At 46.5% G+C, this 22612-nt stretch overlaps 1 protein-coding gene across 2 annotated transcripts in view; it reads right to left on the bottom strand.

Annotated features, from left to right (window-relative positions):
• SKAP1 (src kinase associated phosphoprotein 1) overlaps positions 1-22612 on the bottom strand; it is a 227853-nt gene that overhangs the window by 188226 nt on the left and 17015 nt on the right. For both annotated transcript variants that reach the window (XM_084615548.1, XM_084615549.1), the window contains exon 3: positions 11057-11082. In XM_084615548.1, the coding sequence (XP_084471674.1) occupies positions 11057-11082 (26 nt within the window). The remainder of the gene's footprint in view (positions 1-11056; positions 11083-22612) is intronic.

Below are 22612 nucleotides of genomic sequence, written 5' to 3'. Positions count from 1 at the left end.
AGCGCCTCCCTGTATTAAAGTCAAATGCAACTTAAGACATCCCTCACACAGGATTTGGCGGGCCAGAAGCATATTCAATCCAAGACTAATTCTGTTCAGTCGGTACCCAGGTTGCTAATCACATGTAGTAAAAGCAAATTAATGGGCTACTAAAATGCTATTAACGTTTAAAACATCCAGAAAGTGGAAAAAACACAAACTTCGGACTTATTATTTTCCAGAATGTTCATTGCTACGATGCCTGGGAATTCTGTAACTGGAGGGCAGCCCTGTTGAATATTCATGAGGCAAGAGGTAACTCTTCCATGACTGATTTGCAGACTGTTAAGTGCTAGCCAATTAAAAAAAAGTTCTCTCTTCTAGACTAGGTTCTTCCGTGCTGCAATGGTTATGTATGGCCAGTAGGGTGAGCTGCAGCGTGCAGCATCATTTTAGGTAGCAAAAAAGGAACCAATAATGGGGGCGGAGGGGAGGGGGAGTGGAAGACAGTGGACAAGATTTTAACCCCTTCAGAGCCCGATTATGAATGCCAGGAAGTTTGTTGCTTTCTTTTAAAGTCAAACAGCGATTGGGCACACTTCATAAAGCAAACTGTAGCCCTCCGAGGAGGAAATACCAGCCCTGCATATGGGATACAAAATCCACCTCTGTTATCTGCCAACACATCCAAATCAGAGGGTCTGGATAGTTACTGGATCAAAAGCTATTCTAGTGTTGCCATCTGAAAGAGCGGAATGTGGGCAAAATAAAAATTCAATGACAATGCTCAGAACAGCGGGGGTTAAAATTCCCTCTGTCACATGGCCAAGACACACGCTTGATGACTAAATAAAACCGAATGCTAAAACCTGGAAGTTATCGATTTGTCAGGTCTTCTCTTTCCGGTTTCCCACATGATCTCCCTCAGGGCTTGTGTACACTTAAAATGCTACAGTGGCATGGCTAAACCACACCGCTAAAGCACTTCAGTGTAGATACTACCTTCACCGATAGGAGGGGTTCTCCCATCAGTGTAGATAATCCACCTTGGTTTAACAACACTGCTCAGGGGTGTGGATTTTTCACACATGTCTGAGTGACAAAGCTGGGTTGGCTGAACTTTTTAGCATAGGCCAGACCTCATCCCCTACTGCCCCTGCACGTAATAGCATTAAGAAGTTTAATCTTGCTGCAGGGACCTAGGGTGACCAGACAGCAAGTGTGAAAAATCGGGACGGGGGTGGGGGGTAATAGGCGCCTATATAAGACAAAGCCCCAAGTATCAGAACTGTTCCTATAAAATCAGGACATCTGGTCACCTTAACGGATGCTCAAATCAACCTTTCCATATTTGTTTGGGGTATTTCTTGTTTTCAATACAAAAAAAAAAAAGAAGACAAGAAATTTGTAACTGCAGCCTTTGTTTGCCAAGCTAATTAACTAAACCTCCAGGGCAGCTCTGTAACTGGAAAAGGTTCGTTCCAACCAAATTAATGTCCTGATATGTTCCTGCTGGTCCATTCCTAAACATAGGGGTGAAGCAAGAGGATATAGGGCCCATATGGCCAAAAGTCTCAGGGCATTATAATAAAAAAAAACAAAACCCAACCCTCAATAGCTATACTTCATCTTTCCACAGGCACAGATTGCGCCTCCAACTCCATTCCTCAGCTGAATTCCTGGCTCAGTTTCCCCTCTCCTGTTCTTTCCCCAAATCTGCCTTCCTCCTAATCTTCCCATTCCCGCAGTTTCTTCCCCAGAGCTCTTCTGTTTTGCAACCTTTCACACCGTCCCCTAAAGCCAGTGTATACCCTGCCTCTCAAGTGGGTAGCAGTTCCACAGAACAGCTGCCCGACAGGGGAAGCTCACATCAGCCCTGCTAAGAGACCGTGAAACCCTGCAAAGCAGAAGATTCCCATGGGATATAAACAAGTAAAACCAAGGGATTTTATTCTTCAGTTTATGACACATTAAGGACACCAATGAAGGGCAAAAAAAAGAGTTCGAGGCAAACTAAATGGCTCAAACGGTCTTCTAATAATTTCATATTTCTATCCACTAATAAATTAAGCCTCACAACACCCTTAATAGGCATTATTCTCATTTTACAGAAGGGAGACTGAGGCACGAGGGGGTGGGGGGACTTGCTCAAGGTCAGACGGAGGGGGTACGTCTACACTGCGATAAAAAAAAGCCGGCACCAAGCCTTGGGTTGCAGGGCTATCAAATTGCAGTGTAGATGTTTGGGTTTGCACTGCAGCCCAGAGGCCCCGCAAAAGGTGGGGGAGAATGGGAGGGCGGGGGGAGAGAAGGGTCCCAGAGCCTAGGCTTCAGCCCAAGCCCGAACATCTACATTGCAACTTCGTAGGCCTGCAGCTCAAGTCACCTGATACCGGGCTGGCCACGGGTCTTTTATTGCAGCGTAGAGGTATCCTGAGGCAGCAGGAGAGTCGGGTACAGAACTCAAATCTCCTGACTCCTGACCCAGTACACAGATTGTGTTCACTTCCCTTGAACCAAACTGCATTTTTCAGATTCAGCTCATGAGACCTTGCTTACATCTGTTTTTCCTTCCCCCTCTAGCTCACTGACTCGCCACCACCTGCCTATGACCTATTTGGCATTCAGCACTCGCCCCCACCTTCACAGAAGAGCCCAGTCAAACCAGTACTAGCCCCTTCATGGCTACCCAGAATGCCCGCATACTCGAGGATTTGGATTCCCCCGATTGGAAAGGGTAGGAGGCCAGTGATTCTGACAGCGCATGAAAAGGATCCCTCTGGAGAGGGACACTTCTGAGAGCCAGCACAAAACTAGAGACACACTTGACCCGTCAACAGGTCCCATACGGCTTCCCACACCTCATCAACAAGCAGCTCGTCTATGGATGCTGGCTTGGTTTGTCTTTTGGAAGAGGGTTCTACGGGAAAGGGGGTGAAAATGGGATTTTGGGAGGGGATTCCAGGTTTACGGTCACAAATTTCCATTATTTCCTTCTTCCGCATCATCTTCAGTAACAACGGTTCTGCAGGCCAAAGTATGCCTTGAGTTACATCCATGCAATGCCCCCGTTGTCAGTGTTTTGCCCTTAGCAGACACCTTCTTGGCTTAAAAGGGTTTGCTCTGGCATTAACTGGCTCTCCAATCAGAACTTAGTAAACAATTCAGATAACGCATAAGGAAGAGAATCCAGTTTGCTCTCCCATACGGTGTTGGCTTGGCAAGGCTTCCAGGAATCAAAACCAACCTATCCCTTAATAAAGCGATAAGTATGACTGAACACATATCGGGATCAGCTTTGTTACATAAGGTGTCATACTATGGGTACATACAGCACCTAGCGTCAGGTCATCTGTAGGTACTACAGTAATACAAACTATTCCATAGTCACTTTTCAGTGTGGAACCAAACTTAGCCTTCAACAGGATGGGCTAGAAACATAAAGCAACAGGGGTCATGGGAGAGACCAGACAAAAACATCTCCCCCGGGAAGCAGAGCACACATGCCCAGTCCCTTTGAGAATTTCAAGTTGGCTTGAGCTAGAAGTGGGTCAAACCCAAAACTCTAGATCTGAGCACCCGGAAGCTTGGAAAATGTTGGGACTCAGGATTTAAACTCTGCATCTTGGCCCACTCCTAAACGGGCCACAAGGGTTATGGGAATAAAGGGCCCTGGTTTTCCTACTATTAATTTATAGATACTAAGGTCAGAAGGGACCATTATGATCATCTCGTCTGACCTCCTGCACAACGCAGGCCACAGAATTTCACCCACCCACTCCTGCGAAAAACCTCTCACCTTCCATGGGGCAGGGACTCAACGTTACACAATTCCTCCATCTTCTGGAGGCAGAGCTCTGAAATTTGTTAAGAACTAGCTCAGAGCCTTGTTGTTCCCTTTCAAAGTCCTAAGCACTCTCACTCCATCAGCTTTTACATAGTAGTAGGTAAAGGCTCAGGTGATTATCTATGTGGTCTTCACCCCCAGCGGGGCAATTCCTTCAGTGCTCTTCTATTCAACAAGAGCACACTATAGTGCTTGGGCCACATATTCATCTACGCATACTGCAGTCATCCTTGATATTTATTTATAAAGGGAAAACAGCAGTGCCTTCCTATTACACACACAGGTTCAGAAGATGCACCGAGGGCTCATTTGAAAAGGCTCTCTGTCCCTCTGAAGCTGCATGCCAGGTAATTTAGAGCTTCCCCTAACAATTTGAGTGGCTGGCGTGAATAGATCCGTGAAAGCCAAAGGATTTGTTCATATTGAACTTACTGCGATTCCCCAAACTGTTGTATATTTAGCATTTTTATGGACATTTTTAAGTCTTCTGTTTCCCCGCGTATCCCCTGCTCTTTAAGCAGTCATGAATCCTTCCCCATCTCCTACATGGAGAGGATTAAAAAAAAAAAAAAAAAAGCCAAAAGCCCGGCTATACGTAGAAAGGGGAATCACACAGACATGGGGCGGAAACTATCATCAAACTCTACTGGACATTGTGATTTGACCTGCAGTAGCACCAGGAGAGCCAGGCATAGAGCAGGATCCTGTTGTGCCTGGTGCTGTACAAACCAGAGAGCAACAACAAAATAGACAGTCCATGCCAGAGGCGCCGACGTTGTCCTTTCCCAGGGGATGCTCCACCACTGCTCCACCCTAGGTCCTGCCCCCATCCCTCCTCTTCCCACCCCCACCCCGTCCATTCCTGCCCCTGCCCTCACTCCTCCCCCTTCCCCCCAGCACCTCCTGCACACTGCTAAACAGCTGATCCACAGCAGGCAGGAGGTGTTGGGGGGGAGGTGCTGATTGGCAGGTCCCACTGGTAGGCAGGAGGTACTGGAGGGAGGGGGAGGAGCTGATGGGGGGGGTGGCGATTGGGTGTTGAGCTCCCACCATTGGGTGCCTGCCCCAAACAGCCTGTAATCTAGTCCTTTCCACTGCAGTTGGACTACCAGCCACCAGTGAGTGGTCAATGAAGCACTTTGGACTCACGTGCTAAATTCAGATGCAAAGCTTAGGTGGGATTTGGACCCTGGTTAGGACATAAAGACGAGGGTTGCGATTTTTTTAAAACCCTCCTCATTGGTCTCGTTCTGTTCCTACTACAGTCGATGGGAGCTGTATCATTGAGTAGGTCTATGCTATCATCACGGAGTGCGTTGCAGCTTGCGTAGAAAACACCCAAACTAGCTTTAATCAAGACAGCTTGGGTACTGGAGCACTGAAGCCACGGCAGCATGGGCTAGCCACCCGAGCGATTACCCAAAGCTCCAGACAGATTTTTACAGCTCACACTGAAGCCTGCCTTACCGTGACTTCACTGCTCTGGTACGCAAGCTAAACTAGCTCACATACAGCTAAATATACCCTAGGACTTCACCCAATAGCAGAATTTTGGCCAAGACGGAGCGCTTTTGAGAGGCCCATCGTCAAACTCCTCGGCCTTGCCATCTTTGGGGGTGTTCTTTGAGGCCCAGCTTCTGGTATCCAGTGATTGCAGTAGAAATTGAGTTTTCATTAAAAAACAGAAGACAACAGAGAGCTTCTAGCTCTCATGGTTACGGAGAAACCTGGGGGCACCCCATGCTCAAAAACACAAAAGTCAAATAAAACCCTATATATATATATTTTTTTTTTAAAGTCTCATGATTTTGTTGGGGCCTGGTATGTGATTTTTGAACACTTGATACCTTATGGACTACCTTATGCCAGCTTAACTGCACCACACAGAAGGGCCGGTTAAACATAGGCATGCCTGAGTAAAAGAGGTCCCTTGTATATGAAACCTTTCCGAGCACATCAGTCTATTTTCTTCAACAGGTAGTTGCATGCCTCTAAAATGTATGTGTGGTAACGTATGGTTCAGATCACGTAGTATTTATACACATGCATTTATATAGAGAGAGTGTGTGTAAAGCTACATGGCAGATCAGTGTTTGAAAGGATACCAACAGGAGGGATCTTACTGCAAAAATATTTACAGCGTATTGTCTTTACACAGATTAATTTGCACAAAGTGTAATGCACACAGCCAGGGCCCCCCCCCCAAAAAAAACCACACTCAAACTTGCAGGAAGCAAAGCCATATAGCTGACAAAAGGAGCTGTCAAAAATGTTGATCTTAAAGCTTGCTTTTTTTTTTTTTAATGTTAAAGAACATATGCCTTGTGTATGTTTTATTTTTCATTAATTAACACATACACACACACACCCTGGACTTTACAAAATGTTCTAACACAGGTTTTTGGGGTTTTTTTTAAGTCTTTCCATGTTATGACATTTCAAGGTTTGTAGCCGGCACTTGTGTTTACAAAGGAGAGGAATTCCAGGCATGGTGATAGAATAGATATTTTAACAAAAAGTTATAAATATTGTCAATGTGGTACTTTTTTCCTTGAGTTTTCAAACACATCATAAATCTAGGCTAGGTTTCTGTGTCTGAACCCTGCTTCCAACTGCACTCGAACCTTCTGGCATGAAGGCAAAGAGGGTATTTTTTTAAATATATAAATAAAACTTAGTAAAATCACTGTGCACTCCATTAATTCAGGAACACTCCCTCTTTGGCTTCAAAGGGGATCTTTTTCTTTACAGTACAGATAGTGTTTTTGCTGCTTTAATGATTTGCTACTTGCACTTGTCATAACTACATGGACCAAGTATGCGATACCAGGGAGCAGCGGTTAGGGAAACACAAAGTTCCGTCTCCCGTCCAACCCCGCGCCAATTCACTTCAATAGGTTTGAGGCTTTACATAGAAAACTAGTTCATAAATCTAACATGGGAAGCCTTTGTAGAGCACCAGTTAGTTAATGAAAGATGCTGCGCGCATGCCCCCACTATACATACCTCATGCATGAACCCAGTGAACATTCAGTGACCCGTAAAGCAGTACGGAGTTGAGTCAAAATAAATAGGGTTGATACAGAGAAAATGTTACACATTTAATCTAAATAAGTATTTACACTAGAAGATTAGTGGCCTGAAAAGACTTTCCACACAGTTACTTACTGAATCCTCTTATGGAACACAACGGATCCTAATTTTTAAGCAATGCTTTGCCCAAATTCTCTTTATCAACATAATTTTCCACCCGGCTTTTCCACAGGGACGAAGACTGGGTTTGTAGTTAAGGCACTGGATTGGGATTCTGGTGATCTGGACTCGGTTCCTAGCTGGGACCTTCTTTATAACCTTGGGCACGTCTCTCTGCACCTCAGTCCCACATCTGGGGCTAACAATCCTTGCTTTCTCCCAATTTTGGCCTGTTTCATCTATTTAGACTAAGTGCTTCAGGGCAAGAAAGGTCTCTTAGAACACACTTGTACGGCACCCAGCACTGGCCAAAAGTTTCCATCTAAAAACTTTTCTTTTTAAAATGGAAAACTGGGTTTCCAACACGAATTATATATGTATATTTTTTAAGAAAAATGTCTGCTTTCAGCTAAAAAAAAAAAAATTTTTAAACCAACAAGCCGAAATTTTCCACCTGGGTGGGGGGAGGGGGAACACCATTTTCCAGCCTAACCTAGCACAATGGGGCTCCCAATTTCATTTGGAACGACAACATAGATAACAACAGCAGGTGCAAATCCTATTATTGAGGCATCCACCCCAGTGGTTTTCAACCTTTTCTCACTGGCAGACCCCTAAACATTTTTGAATGGAGGTGCACACCCCTTTGGAAATCTCAGTCTGCAGACCCCCAGGGGTCCACGGACCCGGACCATTGGTTGAAAACCACTTATCTACCCTAACTACCTGATTTGAGAGAGCACTCAGGTCCTTAGAAGTCTGAGTGCTTTCTACCTGACTTGATTAGAAGGGGATTATCCTCTTGGTATGTAAGTGCTGACCCCACTCTAGGATTTGCACCAGCAATTCACTGAGAGCACAATAGGGGAGCACTTAATTGTGGGAACACCTATGTAGAGTGCAGTGGTGAAAATCTGGCTCAGCATGCACACCTTTAATAACGATCCTTGCCTTTCTCCAACGCCTTTCACTTAAGGATCTCAAAGCACATTACAAACGTGAGTAGACTAACCCCGCATCCCTTCTACCTGACATAAGTAGGGTTTTTTTTATTACCCCAATTTTACAGATGGGGAAACAAACACGGAGGGAAGCTACTTGTCCCTGCCCTGACATGGAACACACTACACTGAGTGCTCTCTTCTCCTTACGCCTTTCCCCCCCCTCCAATTCCTTCCTTTATATATTTATTCCTAGATTCCCTTGCAGTACCATGAAATGGCCTGTTGCCGCTCTCTGAGACCACTGGTTCCTGAGGCACTCAAGCTGCTGCAGACAATTCAATGCAGGGAAAATGCTCTTAAGAGCAGGGAGAGAGGAGACAGAAAGAGCAGAGAGAAAACTTTGGGGGTGGGAGGCAGAGACTAAGTTGACTCATGACCTGCATGGATTTTCGCTGCCAACCCTCCTTGCATCCATTTCCACAAAGGAAATATCACAAGAGAAGATGGCATGTATGTATAAAAATATATGCCCGTGTATACAGAATGCTTCCTATACATCCCAGTCCTCTCCAGAAAAAAGATATGCCTTCCCTGTATTCTAAGCAGAGAGCACTTAGCCAAAAAATAAGGGAGTACCCACCATCGTGAGGCGTAGAAACACCCGTCTTTTGGGTGATCGTGAATTAAGCGGATGCGGCTTGCCCTCTGAATCACACAACTTACCCAAGATTCAGCGACAACTTGCACAAGTTGGCTTGAACACATTAGTATGCCAGATCCTCACTCCACATTCAACAGCTCTGGGAATTTCAGCCAGTCCATATTAGAGGCCAACAGGTTTCGTTGGCTTCCGGCATTAAAAGCTTTAACTGCCTGAAACGTCACAGAGCATTGCTTATCCTCTTTGAAAAGGGTAGACAGTAGAAACCTTTCAGAGCACTAAAACCTTATACAGAGGTTCCCCAAGAGCTGCTTGTGGCATGCAAAATCCTGACTGTTTCTTAGAACCAGACTCCGTCCCTCCAGGGCCATTATTTCAATGCTCTGGGTTTCTAATATGGCCATCGATCAATTAATTGACTTTCTAAATGTTCCTTCACGTGCTCCAGGACACGTGGGTAAAGCATTCCAAAAACAACGGAGTCCAAGGAGAGGAATACTTGGGACGTCTCCAGCGCTTGGCCTTGGAACGCTCAGCCAAAAGTACTTTATGGAAGTTTGCTATTAGCACTCCATTTGGCAGCTAGGAAAAAAAAAAAAAAAAACCTGAGGCCCAGGAAGGTTGAGCCTCTTTCCTAGGTCACACAGCAGTGACGGGGAACAAAACCTACCCAGTCTCTTGTCCCCTGGTCTAACCAATGGAGCCCACTGTATGTTAATGAGGTACAATTAGAAGACTATGGAAGTACATCAGAGCACTTCAAAGCACTGTACAGAGAAGTATGATAATCCCATATTATGAATAGGCAAATTTAGGCACAAAGAGACTTGTCCAAGGTCACAAAGCAAACTGGAGTCAGGGCTGGCGATTCCCAGGCCCTCATTTGAACCACCAGCCACTGCTGTCTCCTTAATACATTCTCTCGGGTTAATAACCCTTCCCCAAACGGGGGGGGGAGGGGTCACATTTACAGAGTCACGTAGGCACCTGAAGATACAGCAACGGAATTTACAAAAGCACCGAAGCGAGCTAGGTTCCTAGCATAAAGCCTCTAAATTCCTTTTAGAAATCTGGCCCTGTTCTACAAACCAAGCTAAAACCCTGCAGCGGCATTAAAAAAAAAAAAAAAAAGAGCGAACAGTTGATGAGAACAAGAGCACTCGGAAGCATTTTTGCCCCCACCCTTTTTAAACTGCGTGAACTTCTCCCATCAAAAAAAAAAAATCTAATTTTGAGCCCTTTTATGTGTTCTAATCCTCTCGTCTTTTTCTAATTTTGAACACAGCTGTCTGCTGTACTTTCGCGAATGACGCCAGATGCTGGGTTCATCAACCAAACCCACGAAAACAATGGTTTGAAAGCAATTAGAAGCACCAAGGCTGCACTGAGGCTCATATTAAAATGTGATAACACCGTTCTAGGGGGAATTGTGATGCTGCAGCATTTCTGACATTTCTGGGCTGCCAGACAGACAGGATGCCTTGGAAGCGGGCCCTGATCGAGGAGGTAACATACTGGAATTTCTATCTGGAGCAAAAGAAGAATTAGCTGAGTGGGAATGCTCACATGGATTTATTGTTTTAAATGATAGCCCCAGCACCCGTCTTCCTGGAATGCTAGCGGATCCTTGTGTTTGCACACACGTACCACAGTAATCATTGAAATAAAGACACACACACACACACACACACAATTATAAATTTGTATTCTGGTAGCACTAAAGGATCTGGCTCCGGGATCAGAACCCTACTGTATTAAGTATTCCACAGATACGTAAAGATAGGAGTGAGAGACAAGGGGACCAGTTCAATTAAAAAGGAGACTTTTCAGTTACAATTCCACTGGATATGCAGAAGCATCCACCTACTCCTGTTGCTCTCAACTTGAAGGTACCATTGGGGTTAAGATCGTTATTAGTGATAAGGTAGCGCCTCTTGGTCACATTATGCTACGACACATAAGAGACAGTCACTGCCCTGAAGGGCTTAAAAATCTAAAAAAGACCTGAGAGTGGGAAAACAGAAGCACCCAACAGGGAAGTGACATGCCCAAGGTCACACAGCAGAGCTGGGAATAGAACTCAAGCATCCTGGCTCCCAGTCCCATGCCCTATCCACTAAGGCCATGCTGTTTCTCCAAGGCAAACGTTCTCTGGAGGTCACTTAACATTTGCACAAGCCAGTCTTGGGCCTGCCCATGGTGTGTGTAGACCAGGCACCTAGGCCAGCACCATACGTGGCTGGAGACCTGTCCCCTGAATCCCGGGAGAAAAGCAGTGCTGATTGCTCCCAAAGCCCCTCCCACAACTTTGCCACCCCCTCCTAACTGCTCCACACGCGGAATGGCTAAGGCTTCCCACCTGCTCATCTTGCACTGGGGCCCAATCAAACCGATGACAAGCCCTGCCCCTCAGAATGGATAAGCTGCACTCACCTTGGGGCAGAAATTCCAAGTGGTACCTGCAAGACAAGAAAAGAGAACAGGCATAAATATACTGCACCCTATATTTTTCATAGTGATATTATTAGGATATGGTTATAGCAGAATGATGATGCATTTTATGCAAGACTAGTCACGTGAGGGGTCATTGGTGAAGTTACGATTTGCTGAATAAGGTTATCCTATTGGAATGCATGTTCCATTTTTGTATCTGAAGTTATGAATATTGACTATGCGTCTGTATTTCAAATATAGTTACACTGGGGTAATGCCCACTAGACAAGATGCTTTCAGTCTATATAGTGGGTGGGTGGCCTATTCAGGTGAATGAGCCATTAGGGAAAACAATAGGCCTTAGGAGAAGCTTATCTCCCACCTGGTGAGCCTTCCTGAGAACGCTCCAGACAGCCTGTGTGTGATGGCTGCTGTGACTCTACAAGGACATGTGACCAGGCCACATGATGCTGGACTCCATCTTGGGATGTCAGTATTTTTCCACAGACTGGTCTGGGAACCAAGCTTTGGACCAAAGGATTCCCACCATATGCAAAAGCTATATAAGACAGGGAGTGACATCATCTGGGGTTCTTCACTCTGCACACAAGATGACACCTGAAAACACCTGAGGAACAAAGACTGAACTGGGGGAAGTGCTGGATCCAGGCTAAAGGGATTTCTAGCCAGTGTATGAAAAACCTGGGGATTTCAAGCTGTAAAGCAAGTGTAGCTTGTGCCTTGAGAATCTACAGGTCTGTCTGTACCATCTGTTAGGCTGAGAATCTACTATTCATATCCAGGCTATTTAGTATATTATGCTCAGTTTGCGTTTTTGTTTATTTGCTAGGTAATATGCTTTGATCTGTTTGCTATCACTATGATCACATAACATCTCTCTTTTGTAGTTAATAAACTTGTTTTTGTTTTAATCTAAACCAGTGAACTTTGACTGGAGTGCTGGGGAAAATCTCTGCCTGGTTACCACAACTGTGTATTGTTCACTTCACATTGAGGGAGACGCTGACCAGGTATTAAACCCACATACTGGCCAGATTTGACCAGGGCAGGACGGTACCGCTCTGGGGCCCCAGGTGGGAAGCTGGTGGTTAGAAAGCCTGTGTGTAACTGCAGGTGGGTGTGCAGCTGTATGAATGCTGGTGAAAGTGCAGGCTGGAGGGCTTTGCAGCTTGTCACAGCAGTACAGTGTGAGAGGGAGCCCAGGCTGGTGGGTCAGGGGGCTTAGTGGTACCCCAATTCCTTGTGGCATCCCGGGGGGGAACCCATCACAATACATTATCTTAATTATTCGTTCCACTCTGGCAGGCAATAGAGAGAAGAATTATGCCAGACACATGGCCAGGGATTCAGTAAGTGTCCAAAATGTGCTTCTTGCAAAGGATGTCTCAAGAGAAGCTAATTGGCCTTCTTGAGATTCCGTACTGTGTAAAGACCCTGAATCCAGGACGATTTGATTCCAGAAGCTCTTAAACCTTTTCATATTATGGATCATTTCTTAAAAACCCAGAGACTTTTGCAGGATCTCTCCTGTCCCAGCCTCACAACCCCCTCTCACACCTTCCTTGTAGTAACTACGGCACTTGGTTACACGAACAAACTAACTAAAATGGAGGAACAGTAATAAGGAAATTAGATGAATAAACTCACAACAAAGCAGCCTTGCCCATTACAGTGGGGTATCCTGCCACATTTTGTACATGTGTTGTTTATTCTGCCCCACCCTGCTCTAGACACAGGACTTCATATTTATTGAAATTAAATCTCTCCAGGCATCTATAGCCCCTGGTGCCATTGAGCAACGGACAGAAAGAGGATGAATTTGACAAAAAAGCATTTGCTGGAGCTTTATTATTTGCCCTTCTTTAGCACTGTCCAATCAAGGTTCTCCAAGCGCTACACAACTGTCAGGCTGTTAAAACTCATCCCCCGCCCCCAGCGCTGCGATTCTCCAACGCGGCCGTTCTCGGGGCTCCTTCACACGGCATGTTACTGCGCCACGAGCAAGGATCGGAACCTACAGTGCATCTGCTGGCTGCGCGGTAATGTCCTAGCTGGACACTGCTGCAACACGGCAAAAGTTGCGGATTGCGGCTTCGCAGACTGTTGTCAGAGCACAGCACCCCAGGATGTTCACTACACCACTGCAGCGTCCACACGGGACGTTACTGCACAGCAAGCTGGTGTGCTGGAGACTCACAACCAGGCTTGCCACACCGACAAGCCCTAATCTCATTGGGAACCCCTTGTTGCCATGTAGTGGGGAGACCCCTCGCAGTGAGCAACACAGGGAGGGCACAACTCCCGGGTCAAAAATCTTGCATTAGTGCAAACGCAGGTAGTATATATATTTGCTCATGCCACATTTATTACTTGTAATATAGTAGGGCCTAGAGCACCCAAGAAAGATCAAGGCCCCAGTTGTGTTGGATCCTGCACAGATATGTAGGGACAAACGGCCCCTAAAGAGTTTACAATCCGAACAGACAGGACAGAAAAGGGAAGGGAAGGGGGAGGAAACGGGTCCAGACTTGCAGGTCAGCAGCTGAACCCACGTCTAGGTTCCAGGCTTGTGCCCTTCTCACTATGCCAGTATTTCTCAATTATTTGAGACCAGGGATGGGCTTTCTGCCTTCTGAAACTGTGCCCAGGAGATTTGAGGGACCAGCACCAGTCCATGGACCGGTCATTGAAAAACACTGCACTATGCCACTCTCTTCATCTGTTTTGTTCCCCTTTCCTCCACGCTACAGGTGATGAATGCTCAGAGGAGCTCCCTTTTGGGTTATTTAATAGAAGAATGTCATGGATAAAAATCTCAAAAACACAGGGGACATCGGCTGGCCCCACGCAAGGAGGCTCTTTGAAATCGGTCCTTCGGTGGCATTCCCTCCAAAGCTAAGCCATTCACAGGCAGCTTGCCCACTCTAAAGGACTGGGTCTATGGCTATCAATGGCAAGAATCCAGTATATCTAAATCCAATCCATTTGTTTTCTCATTAAAAGCTTTCATGAAGAAAATGATTTAACACAAACGTGCGAGCGACTGACTCAGATTAATTAGAAAACAACAACAGAATCCCGATGAAGGACAGACTGTTTATTTCAGTCCTTTGCTTTGGACAGAATGTATGCGGGGAAGAGGAAGAGATTGCATCTAGAACACAGACTTTAATATTTAATCAGTGATTAAAAAAAAGCTACTGTGGGTTACATTGGAAAAAGAGGCACACACAACCCTGCCGTACGCTCCCTGGCTCTAGGGTTTTACATACTGGACTCTTTAGAAACTCTAGGGTGTGGTTCATTTTACCCACTTTCCATGTTTCTCTATGGGATCTCTTCACCTTACCCTATCTGAAGTTCCGCATCTCCTTGTCCCGCCAAACTCAACCTCTTCTCTACCCCCTCCCTGGAAATTCTCTCAGCTGGGAATGGTCCGTATTTCACTATATCGTCCTACCTTCAGGATTTCCTTTCCCTCAGTGCCACAGATTTAGAGACTACAGAAGAAACTCCTCATAGATACAAGTAATCAGAAGAGGAATTGTTGCCATTAAACAACGCAAGGCCCTTATGTTCCCTTCTGGGGCTAAGCCTGTTGCCCCCACAACTCTGTGGAACCCAGAAATGAAGGACCAAGCAAACAAATCAAACCCAGTCTCCCACACGGCACAGCGGAGTAGCCAACGGACCAAGAAAGCTCAGTTTTAGAGCGTGATGCACCTTGAGTTTTGACCATGTTAGGAGGAGCAGACAGACAGAAGTTCAACCACTCCTTTTCAGGTGAAATTCAAAAGAACAGCTGCAAACCACCATCACCTACAATTTGTCTTTCTGACTCAGACGAAAGGGTTCCTCTTCCTGACCAGCCTCAAAGAAATAAGAAAGGTGGTTCAGTGATCACTCTAATTAGACTTTTCTGCCAAATTTAATCTCAGGAAGGAATGGAGTCTTTAAGACTAGGAAGAATATCAGTGTCAGTTTTAAAATACTTGTCACATCTACGCTGAGGTCTGAAAATGCTTCACTAACGCTTCAACAAGCCACACAGCTGAGCAAAATAGGTCAGCATTATTATCCCGTTTTATGGATGGGAACCCACGGTGCAGAGGTGAAGTGACTTGCCCAAGGTCTCACAGCAAGTCAGTGGCAGAGGCCAGGAATAGAACACAGTCTTCCTGATCCACATTCCTGTTCCTTAACTATCATTATTAAACATAGATTTCATAGAGTTTAAGGCCAGAAGTAGCCATTAGATCATCTATTCTGACCCTCTGTCCACCACAGACCTTTAAATTTCAGCCAGATACACCACCGCACACACACACACTGAACCTAATTACTCTAGTTAGATTAAAGCATTTCAGTTCTTGGGAGACTAAACCGTTGTGTGCCACAGACAAAGAAACTAAGAGACCCAGGTGCCACCAACGTCCGAGGCCCCCTGCACTGGTAAGGCACTGATTAGGCAAAAGAGGCGCAGACGATCCTAGCAGATGATTCACAACCATGCTGCAGAGGAATGCAGAAAAAAACCATAGTCCCTGCCAATCTGACCTAGGGGCAAATTCCTCCCTAACCCCAAATGTGGCAGTCAGTCTGTCCGTGAGCAAGACAAACCAGACTAGGATCTAAGAAAAAGAGGATTCTTTGGGCCATTTCAGAGCACTGGCCCACCCCATCTGGTGTTTGGTGTCCAACCTGATACTTCAGAGGTAGGCAAAAAACAAAACAACCCCTGCCCCCGAATTAATCAGGTCAACTGTGTATTTGGGGGTGGGGGGGAGCGCCACATGGGAAGTCTTCCTGACCACTGCTGGCTGAAGCCCTGAAGCATAAAATGAGATTATATTCACTATCTTAATACATTCAAATGTTTAACATTTTGGTAATACCTAGAGGCCAACTATGTCAGGTCTCCATTGTGCTAAGCACTGGACAAACACAGTAAATGAAGGTCCTTGTCTCAAAGAGTTCACAATCTAGAGAAAAAGACACAACAAGCAGATGGGACAAACCAACCAACCCGGGTAACAAATCTAGGTGAGCAACTGCAAGAACATCCTCTCCCGCCAGAGGATCCCACAGCTCAGAATTTTCCCTTTCATGAGTCTCACGGTTGGGGTTTGTCTTTGCACATCATGACAATCTTGACCCTTGCTTTTCATCATGGCCCTCCCCTCATCTCCAGACTAGGGCCACATTGAAGTGGTCCACTCTGTCCTCTCCATCCTAGCTCCTCTTAGAGTGGAGACATTTTCATATCTCCGTTCGCCCGGCACAGCATCCTCCCCAGAGGAGAGAGATTTTTGTCTCCTGAGCAGCTAATGATTCTGAGATAAGGGGGCGGGGAGGAGGAAATCACTTCTTGTTTTGTGAACTTTTGTCTCTTGTGCTTGAGAGACTGTCCTAATCTCCCCTGAACATGTTTTAGTGATAACATTTACTGCACCAGGGCCAGAACGATTTTCTGTCACTTTCAATTCAAGTTCAATAGAAGTATCAGAGCTTTGTTTCTAACCTCTGTCATTTTTAATACAATAAAATGGTTTTAAAAATGTAAAATTGAGTTCCATTTCCTACTGGACCAGCAATCTTACATGAGCTTCGTTCTTATCAAATTTACAAAAAAAGAAAAAAGTTTTGCTTTTTTTTTTTTTTTAAATGTAAAGAAACCGTCGAAAACTCAACTCTCATTAGATCAATATATGCTTTTAGTCTCATGCTTTGATAATTTTCACTCTAGAAAGAGTACGTGCAGAACAAAAGTTCGGGAGGGAAAAGGGAAAGTTTCTTTTTTTTTTTTTTAAGTCCAGGAGGAAAGATGTCTTGTGCTCTAGACACAGAACTGAGTCAGAAGATCAAGGTTCCAATTCCTGACTCTGCCACAACTTCATGCGAGACTTTGGATAAGTTGCTTACTCTGCCTGGGAGAAATGAATCCTCGTACCGAGGGTCTGCCCAATGCCTATGCCCCACTTAAATTCTCAAAAGCAGGCTTAAAGGGAGATTTAAGTGGCTGGCTTTGCTGACCCTCTGCACACAGTTTCACTGCATGTGAAATGCCTTTACTAGTGTTTGCAGAGTGCTTTGAGATCCCTGCATGAAAGCTTCTATAGAGGTCCTAGCCAAATTCAAAAGGTGATCACAGGTGTGGACCTTTCCATTCACATGCGGAGTCATTTGAGAAGTGTGACAATTTGGGAAAATCCCCCCCCAAAATTTGCCTACTGACAACCTGGATTTCAAATAGGTCACTCCATTAGAAAGTACAACTGTATCTGTAACCACGCGCAGTCTTCCCGAAGTGTACCCAGTGAAGCAGAGCTATCAGAGGAATTTAGCGAAGTAGTCAGGGAAATCATCTCCTGCCAGTCAGTGAAATACAACAGGAGAATGGAGCAAGAGGCCAGTTTTCATTTTTATTCTCAGGTAGGCTACTCCCATCAGTATTCCCAGGACTTTAAAGTACCAGGTCAGTAGGGAGCAAGTAGTTACGCTTGCCTGAACTGGGGGACTGGTGGCCCTGGGAGACTAGCCACCAGGAAATTTCTTCGGTTGAAAATAATTCTGTTGCAACCATTTCTTCTTGCAAATAAAGCATTAACTTTAAAAATTCTGAGTGTTTGACTGGCCTCGTTACATCCGAACGACGTACCCAGTGGGAGGCGTGAAGGACCAAGGGCCAGATCCTGATCTCAGACCACTGCAGCTGTACGCGGGAATTAACTCGCTCACCGGTTAAATCGCTCACCAGTGAGAGGACGAAATCAGGCCCGAAGACTCAGAGGTAGCTGACAATCCTGAGGTTTCACAAGGCATTAAACATCATTTGTCCTTATGTGTTTTATTAGTTTTATTTAGCATGGTTATTTTTGTTCCCATTTAACTATTCCTCCTGTGCACTCTGTATTTAGTTTAGCCATCAGCAGCTGGAGGGATCCCCTATGAAGAAGGATCCCCAAAGCTCTGGTAAAAAAAAAAAAAAAAAAAGGGAAGCAGCAATCTACATTAGAGCTGGGGAAACAGACAAGGGGTAAGAAAGGGAAGAGTCACCAAATGATTTAGCAACTGGGCTGTAAAACAAACTATAAAAAATTTTCTCTGTTACGAGAAGAACTTTGATGTGACACGTAAATCCAAGGTCTAACCCAGAAAAAACATCTGATTTCCATTAGAAAGCCAAGAAACTCGTGATGCACTGCTAAAATTTTAATAAAGATCTCCCACGAACATTTCCTCCCCCCGCTTAGCATGTTATATGCCACTTCCTTCCCCGTGTCGCATAGACTTTAAGGTCAGAAGGGACCATCAAGATCATCTCGTTTGACCTCCTGCACATCGCAGGCCACAGAACCTCACCCACCCACTCCTAGAATAGGCCCATCACCTCTGGCTGAGTTACTGAGGTCCTCAGTACCACAAGGGATGGATCACTTGATAATTACCCTATTCTGTTCATTCCTACTCAAGGATCTGGCACTGGCCACTGTGAGAAGACAGGACATTGGGCTAGATCAGAGGTCGGCAACCTTTCACAAGCGGTGTGCCGAGTCTTCGTTTATTCACTTTAATTTAAGGTTTCACGTGGCGGTAATACATTTTAATGTTTTTTAGAAGGTCTCTCTCTCTCTCTAAGTCTATATATTATATAACTAAACTATTGTTGTATTGTAAAATAAACAAGGTTTTCAAAACGTTTAAGAAGCTTCATTTAAAAATTAAATTAAAATGTTGATCTTACGCCGCCGGCCCGCTCAGCCCGCTGCTGGTCTGGGGTTCCGTTCACCTAGGCCGGCAGCGGGCTGAGCGGGGCCTGCGGCTGGGACCCCGGCTGGCAAGGGGCCGGCAGCCAGAACCCCAGACCGGCAGTGGGGTGAGCGGCTCAGCCTGCTGCCGCTCAGGGATTCCGTCCGCCGGCTCCTGTCAGCCGGGATCCCGACTGCCGGACCCGCTCAGCCCGCTGCCGGTCTGGGGTCCCGGTCCTGCCCGCATACAGTGGGTACCTACCTTCTCCCTGGTTCTGGCCATTCTCTCCCTCTCTCTCTGCACTGAGCAAAGGGCTGGGGGTGAAGGAGCAGGCTGGGGGTTGGGGTGTAGGGTCTGGTCCGGAGCTAGAACGAGAGAGGGGGCTCAGGGTTGGGGCAGGAGGTTTGGGTGTGGAGCGCTTACCTGGGCAGCTCCCATTTGGCGGGAGGGGTGCAGGTGGGAATGTGGGGAGGGAGGGGTAGGAGCTCCTGTTTGGTGCTCAGGGTGAGGGTGGGGATGTGGGGGGCGCAAGAGTCAGGATGAGGGGGGTGCATGGGATGTGGGGGGCTGGGGATGTGGGGGAGTGCAAGAGTCAGGGCAGAGGGCTGGGGGCATGTGAGGGAGGTGCAGGTGTCAGGGCAGAGGGTGTGGGGGTGAAGGAGTCAAGCAGAGGGCTGGGTGTGTGTCTGAGGGGGGGTACAGGGCTCAGGGCAGGGGTCTTGGGGGTGTGCGGGGCTGCAGGACTCAGGGCAGAGGGCTGGGTGTGTGTGGGGGGGGTCAGGCAGAGGGCGGGGGTGTGGGGTGGGGTCGTGGGGTGCTCACGGCAGGGGGCTGGAGGGGATATGCCCCACTTCCCCAAGGCCCTGCCCCCGCTTCCTCTCTGCTTCTGCGGGGAGTACACTGACTCCGCTCCTCTCCCACCCCCTCCCTCGCAAGAGCCAGCAGGGAGGGAGGGAGGGACGAAGAGGAGGAGGAAGTGCAGGAACCCAGTACACTGCGGGAAGAGGCCGGGGAGCCGGCAGGACCAAGCTTCTGCCCCTTGCCCCCGCGGGAGAAGAGCGGGCCGGGCTAGGCCGGATTTTTAATGGCCCGCTGCTGCCTGCCGGGACCCCGGCAGGCAGCAGCGTGCCATTAAAACCGGGCTTGCGTGCCGTCTTTGGCACGCGTGTCATAGGTTGCCAACCCTTGGGCTAGATGGACCATTGTTCTGACCCAGTATGGCCGTTCTTATGTTCTTAATCTTGATTTAGCTACTTCAAGTGACAGAGAATCCACCATTTACTCTAGTTCCAAACCAGCAAGTGACTTGCTGCGGAAGGCGGCTAAAAACACCCCAAGGTCACTGGCAATCTGGCCTGAGGGAAAACCCTAAACATGGCTATTATTTAAACTCTGAGCACGTGGGCGAGACCCAACCAGACACACCCATTCAGAAATGCATGCATTGTACCAAAACAGGAGTATTCTGCTAGTTTGTTCTATTTAAATAAAAACATTCCCACAACCATATAGCCAAGGAGGTTATGCATTAAACTTATACATAAGATGCACTTTATGGCACTTTGCTCCTGAAAGACATACAGGGCCTGATTCGAATGTATTAACATTCCAGTAGCAACCTACAGGCCCTATGCAAGACTGGAGCCCAATCAGATGTACATACACAAAGAGGATGCACTCTAAATATGATGAACAGAGTGGAAATGAAGCAGAGGTGTCTGTTTTGCAGATGGGAAACCAAATGACCAGATTTTCAAGACAGCTCAGCTCCCACATAGGTAGGCTTGGAAGAATTCATTTTTTATCATCATTTCAACAGATAAGAACAACGTTTACTTTTTTAAATCAGTTTCAACATTCACAGGAAGCTACAGAGGGGATCAGACAATTATTTAACGACTGTAGATGTTGAGATTGAACAAGTCACAGCATTATAACCCTTAAAACACAAGTTGTCAACATCACATGTCAAAACATATGATGTACATAACCTTCAATCAAACTCTAATAAGTTCTCAAGCCGCGTTTTTTGCCTATCCGTACATTCTGATTATCGAAAGCAATATTTTTTCGTCGCTGTGTGCGTGCGCGCATATACACGGTGAAATTTACTGATAAAAATCTAATTCTGCGGAGCCAATATAAGCTCCTAATGCCATTTAACACCACCAAGGAGCCAGACCTGCTGCTGGCCGTGTCTGGGGCACAGCGTAGTCCGCAGTGCCAGAACAGGCAGGAGGCCTGCCCTAGCATCCCCGCTGCGTCGCTGACCAGGAGCCGCCCGAGGTAAGCCCACACCCCAAACCCCTGCCCCAGCCATGAGCCCCCCCCCAACCCAGAGCCCCTTCCTGCACCCCAAACCCCTCACCCCTGGCCCCATCCTGCAGCCCTCACCTCCACACCCCAACCCTCTGCCCCAGCCCTGAGCCCCTCCCACACCCCAGACCCCTCATCCTGAACTCCGTTAGGTGGTCGTGGGCATCAACAGTTTTCTTCACCTGGGTCGCCAGAAAAAAAAAAAAGTTTGAAAACCACTGGTCTAGAGGATTTCAACAATAAATCTCAAAGCCCCTCACAAAGGTCAGTATCATTAGCCCCACTTTACAGAAGGGGAAACAGGCAGAGAGGTGAAGTGAGACGACCAAGGTCATACAGCAGGTCAGTGGCAGAGCCAGCAATGGAACGTATTTTTCCAAAATCCAAACTCAGTGCCTTAATCACAAGACTAAACCATACACTGGTGTAACTCCATTGACTGAAAGAGAGCGACTCCTGGCTCTCCCCAGGCGAGGCAAGATCAGAATCGGTCCTAAAATTACTGATCGCACAGCTAGGTGCGGCGCCCCCTCAACCCCCATCGTCTGCCACTGCTGATCCTGAGAGCTGCCGGACACGACCCCGTTCCCCAGCTGACACTTCAGGTGACAGATCCCAATCGCTAAAGAATGAGTCAAATAGACAACAAAACCGTTGGGCTAGATACAAGAATCACCAGCTGAGATTCTGTGGCCTGCGTTGTGCAGAGGCTTTGTTCTGATGATCATCATGCTCTCTTCTGCCCTTAAAAGGCTCTAAATATAAACCCCACTTTCCTCTCAGGCTCATTTTTGGCAGGAACCATAAAATCCAGTCAGGTTACAATCAAATTTCCTGCATTTTCTTGTCCAATTAAGAACCCTAACATCACCACGGATATTAAATAGGTATTTCAAGGCTGAGTCTAATTTGTTTGGTGCACAATATTTGTTGGTTTTTAATGTTTGGGGAGAAAAAAAATCAATGCTGAAAAAGATTTCAGGCAGCGGGGGGGGGGGGAGAGGAGGGGGGGGGAGGAATTTGGGAGGAATTTCACCATTAGCCAGGTCAGCTTATGAACCACTTCAAATGCATTTCTCAGCTAAACGTTACAGAAGAAGCACCAGCTCTGCAAAGGCTCTGGTTACTGAGTCTCCATCATTTACAGGCCTCAGGTTTCAGATTAACAATGCAGCCACAAGGAAACGGATGGGAAACAGAGGTAATTTTATCAGCTGGAATGGCAAATGATGCAAATTACTGAAAGGATCATAACCCGGAAGGCATCAAACTGCGTTACTGGAAGAGTGGGGCGGGGGGGCCAAATTCATCCCACATATAAATCAATCAGGTTGCACCTGGTTTGAATTTGGCTCGGAGATGTTTGAACATGACGGAGCCGTCATCTGCCCACGTACAGCACGGAATAGATTGCAGGGTGCTCACAAATTAAAACAGAAACTCTATATGGTATCAGACTTTTTGAAAATG

The sequence above is a fragment of the Lepidochelys olivacea genome (assembly GCF_965140295.1).
Source record: "Lepidochelys olivacea isolate rLepOli2 genome assembly, chromosome: 27".
Lineage (NCBI taxonomy): Eukaryota > Metazoa > Chordata > Testudines > Cheloniidae > Lepidochelys > Lepidochelys olivacea.
Note: the sequence above shows the minus strand (reverse complement) of the source record. Positions and strands in the feature narration are given on the sequence as shown.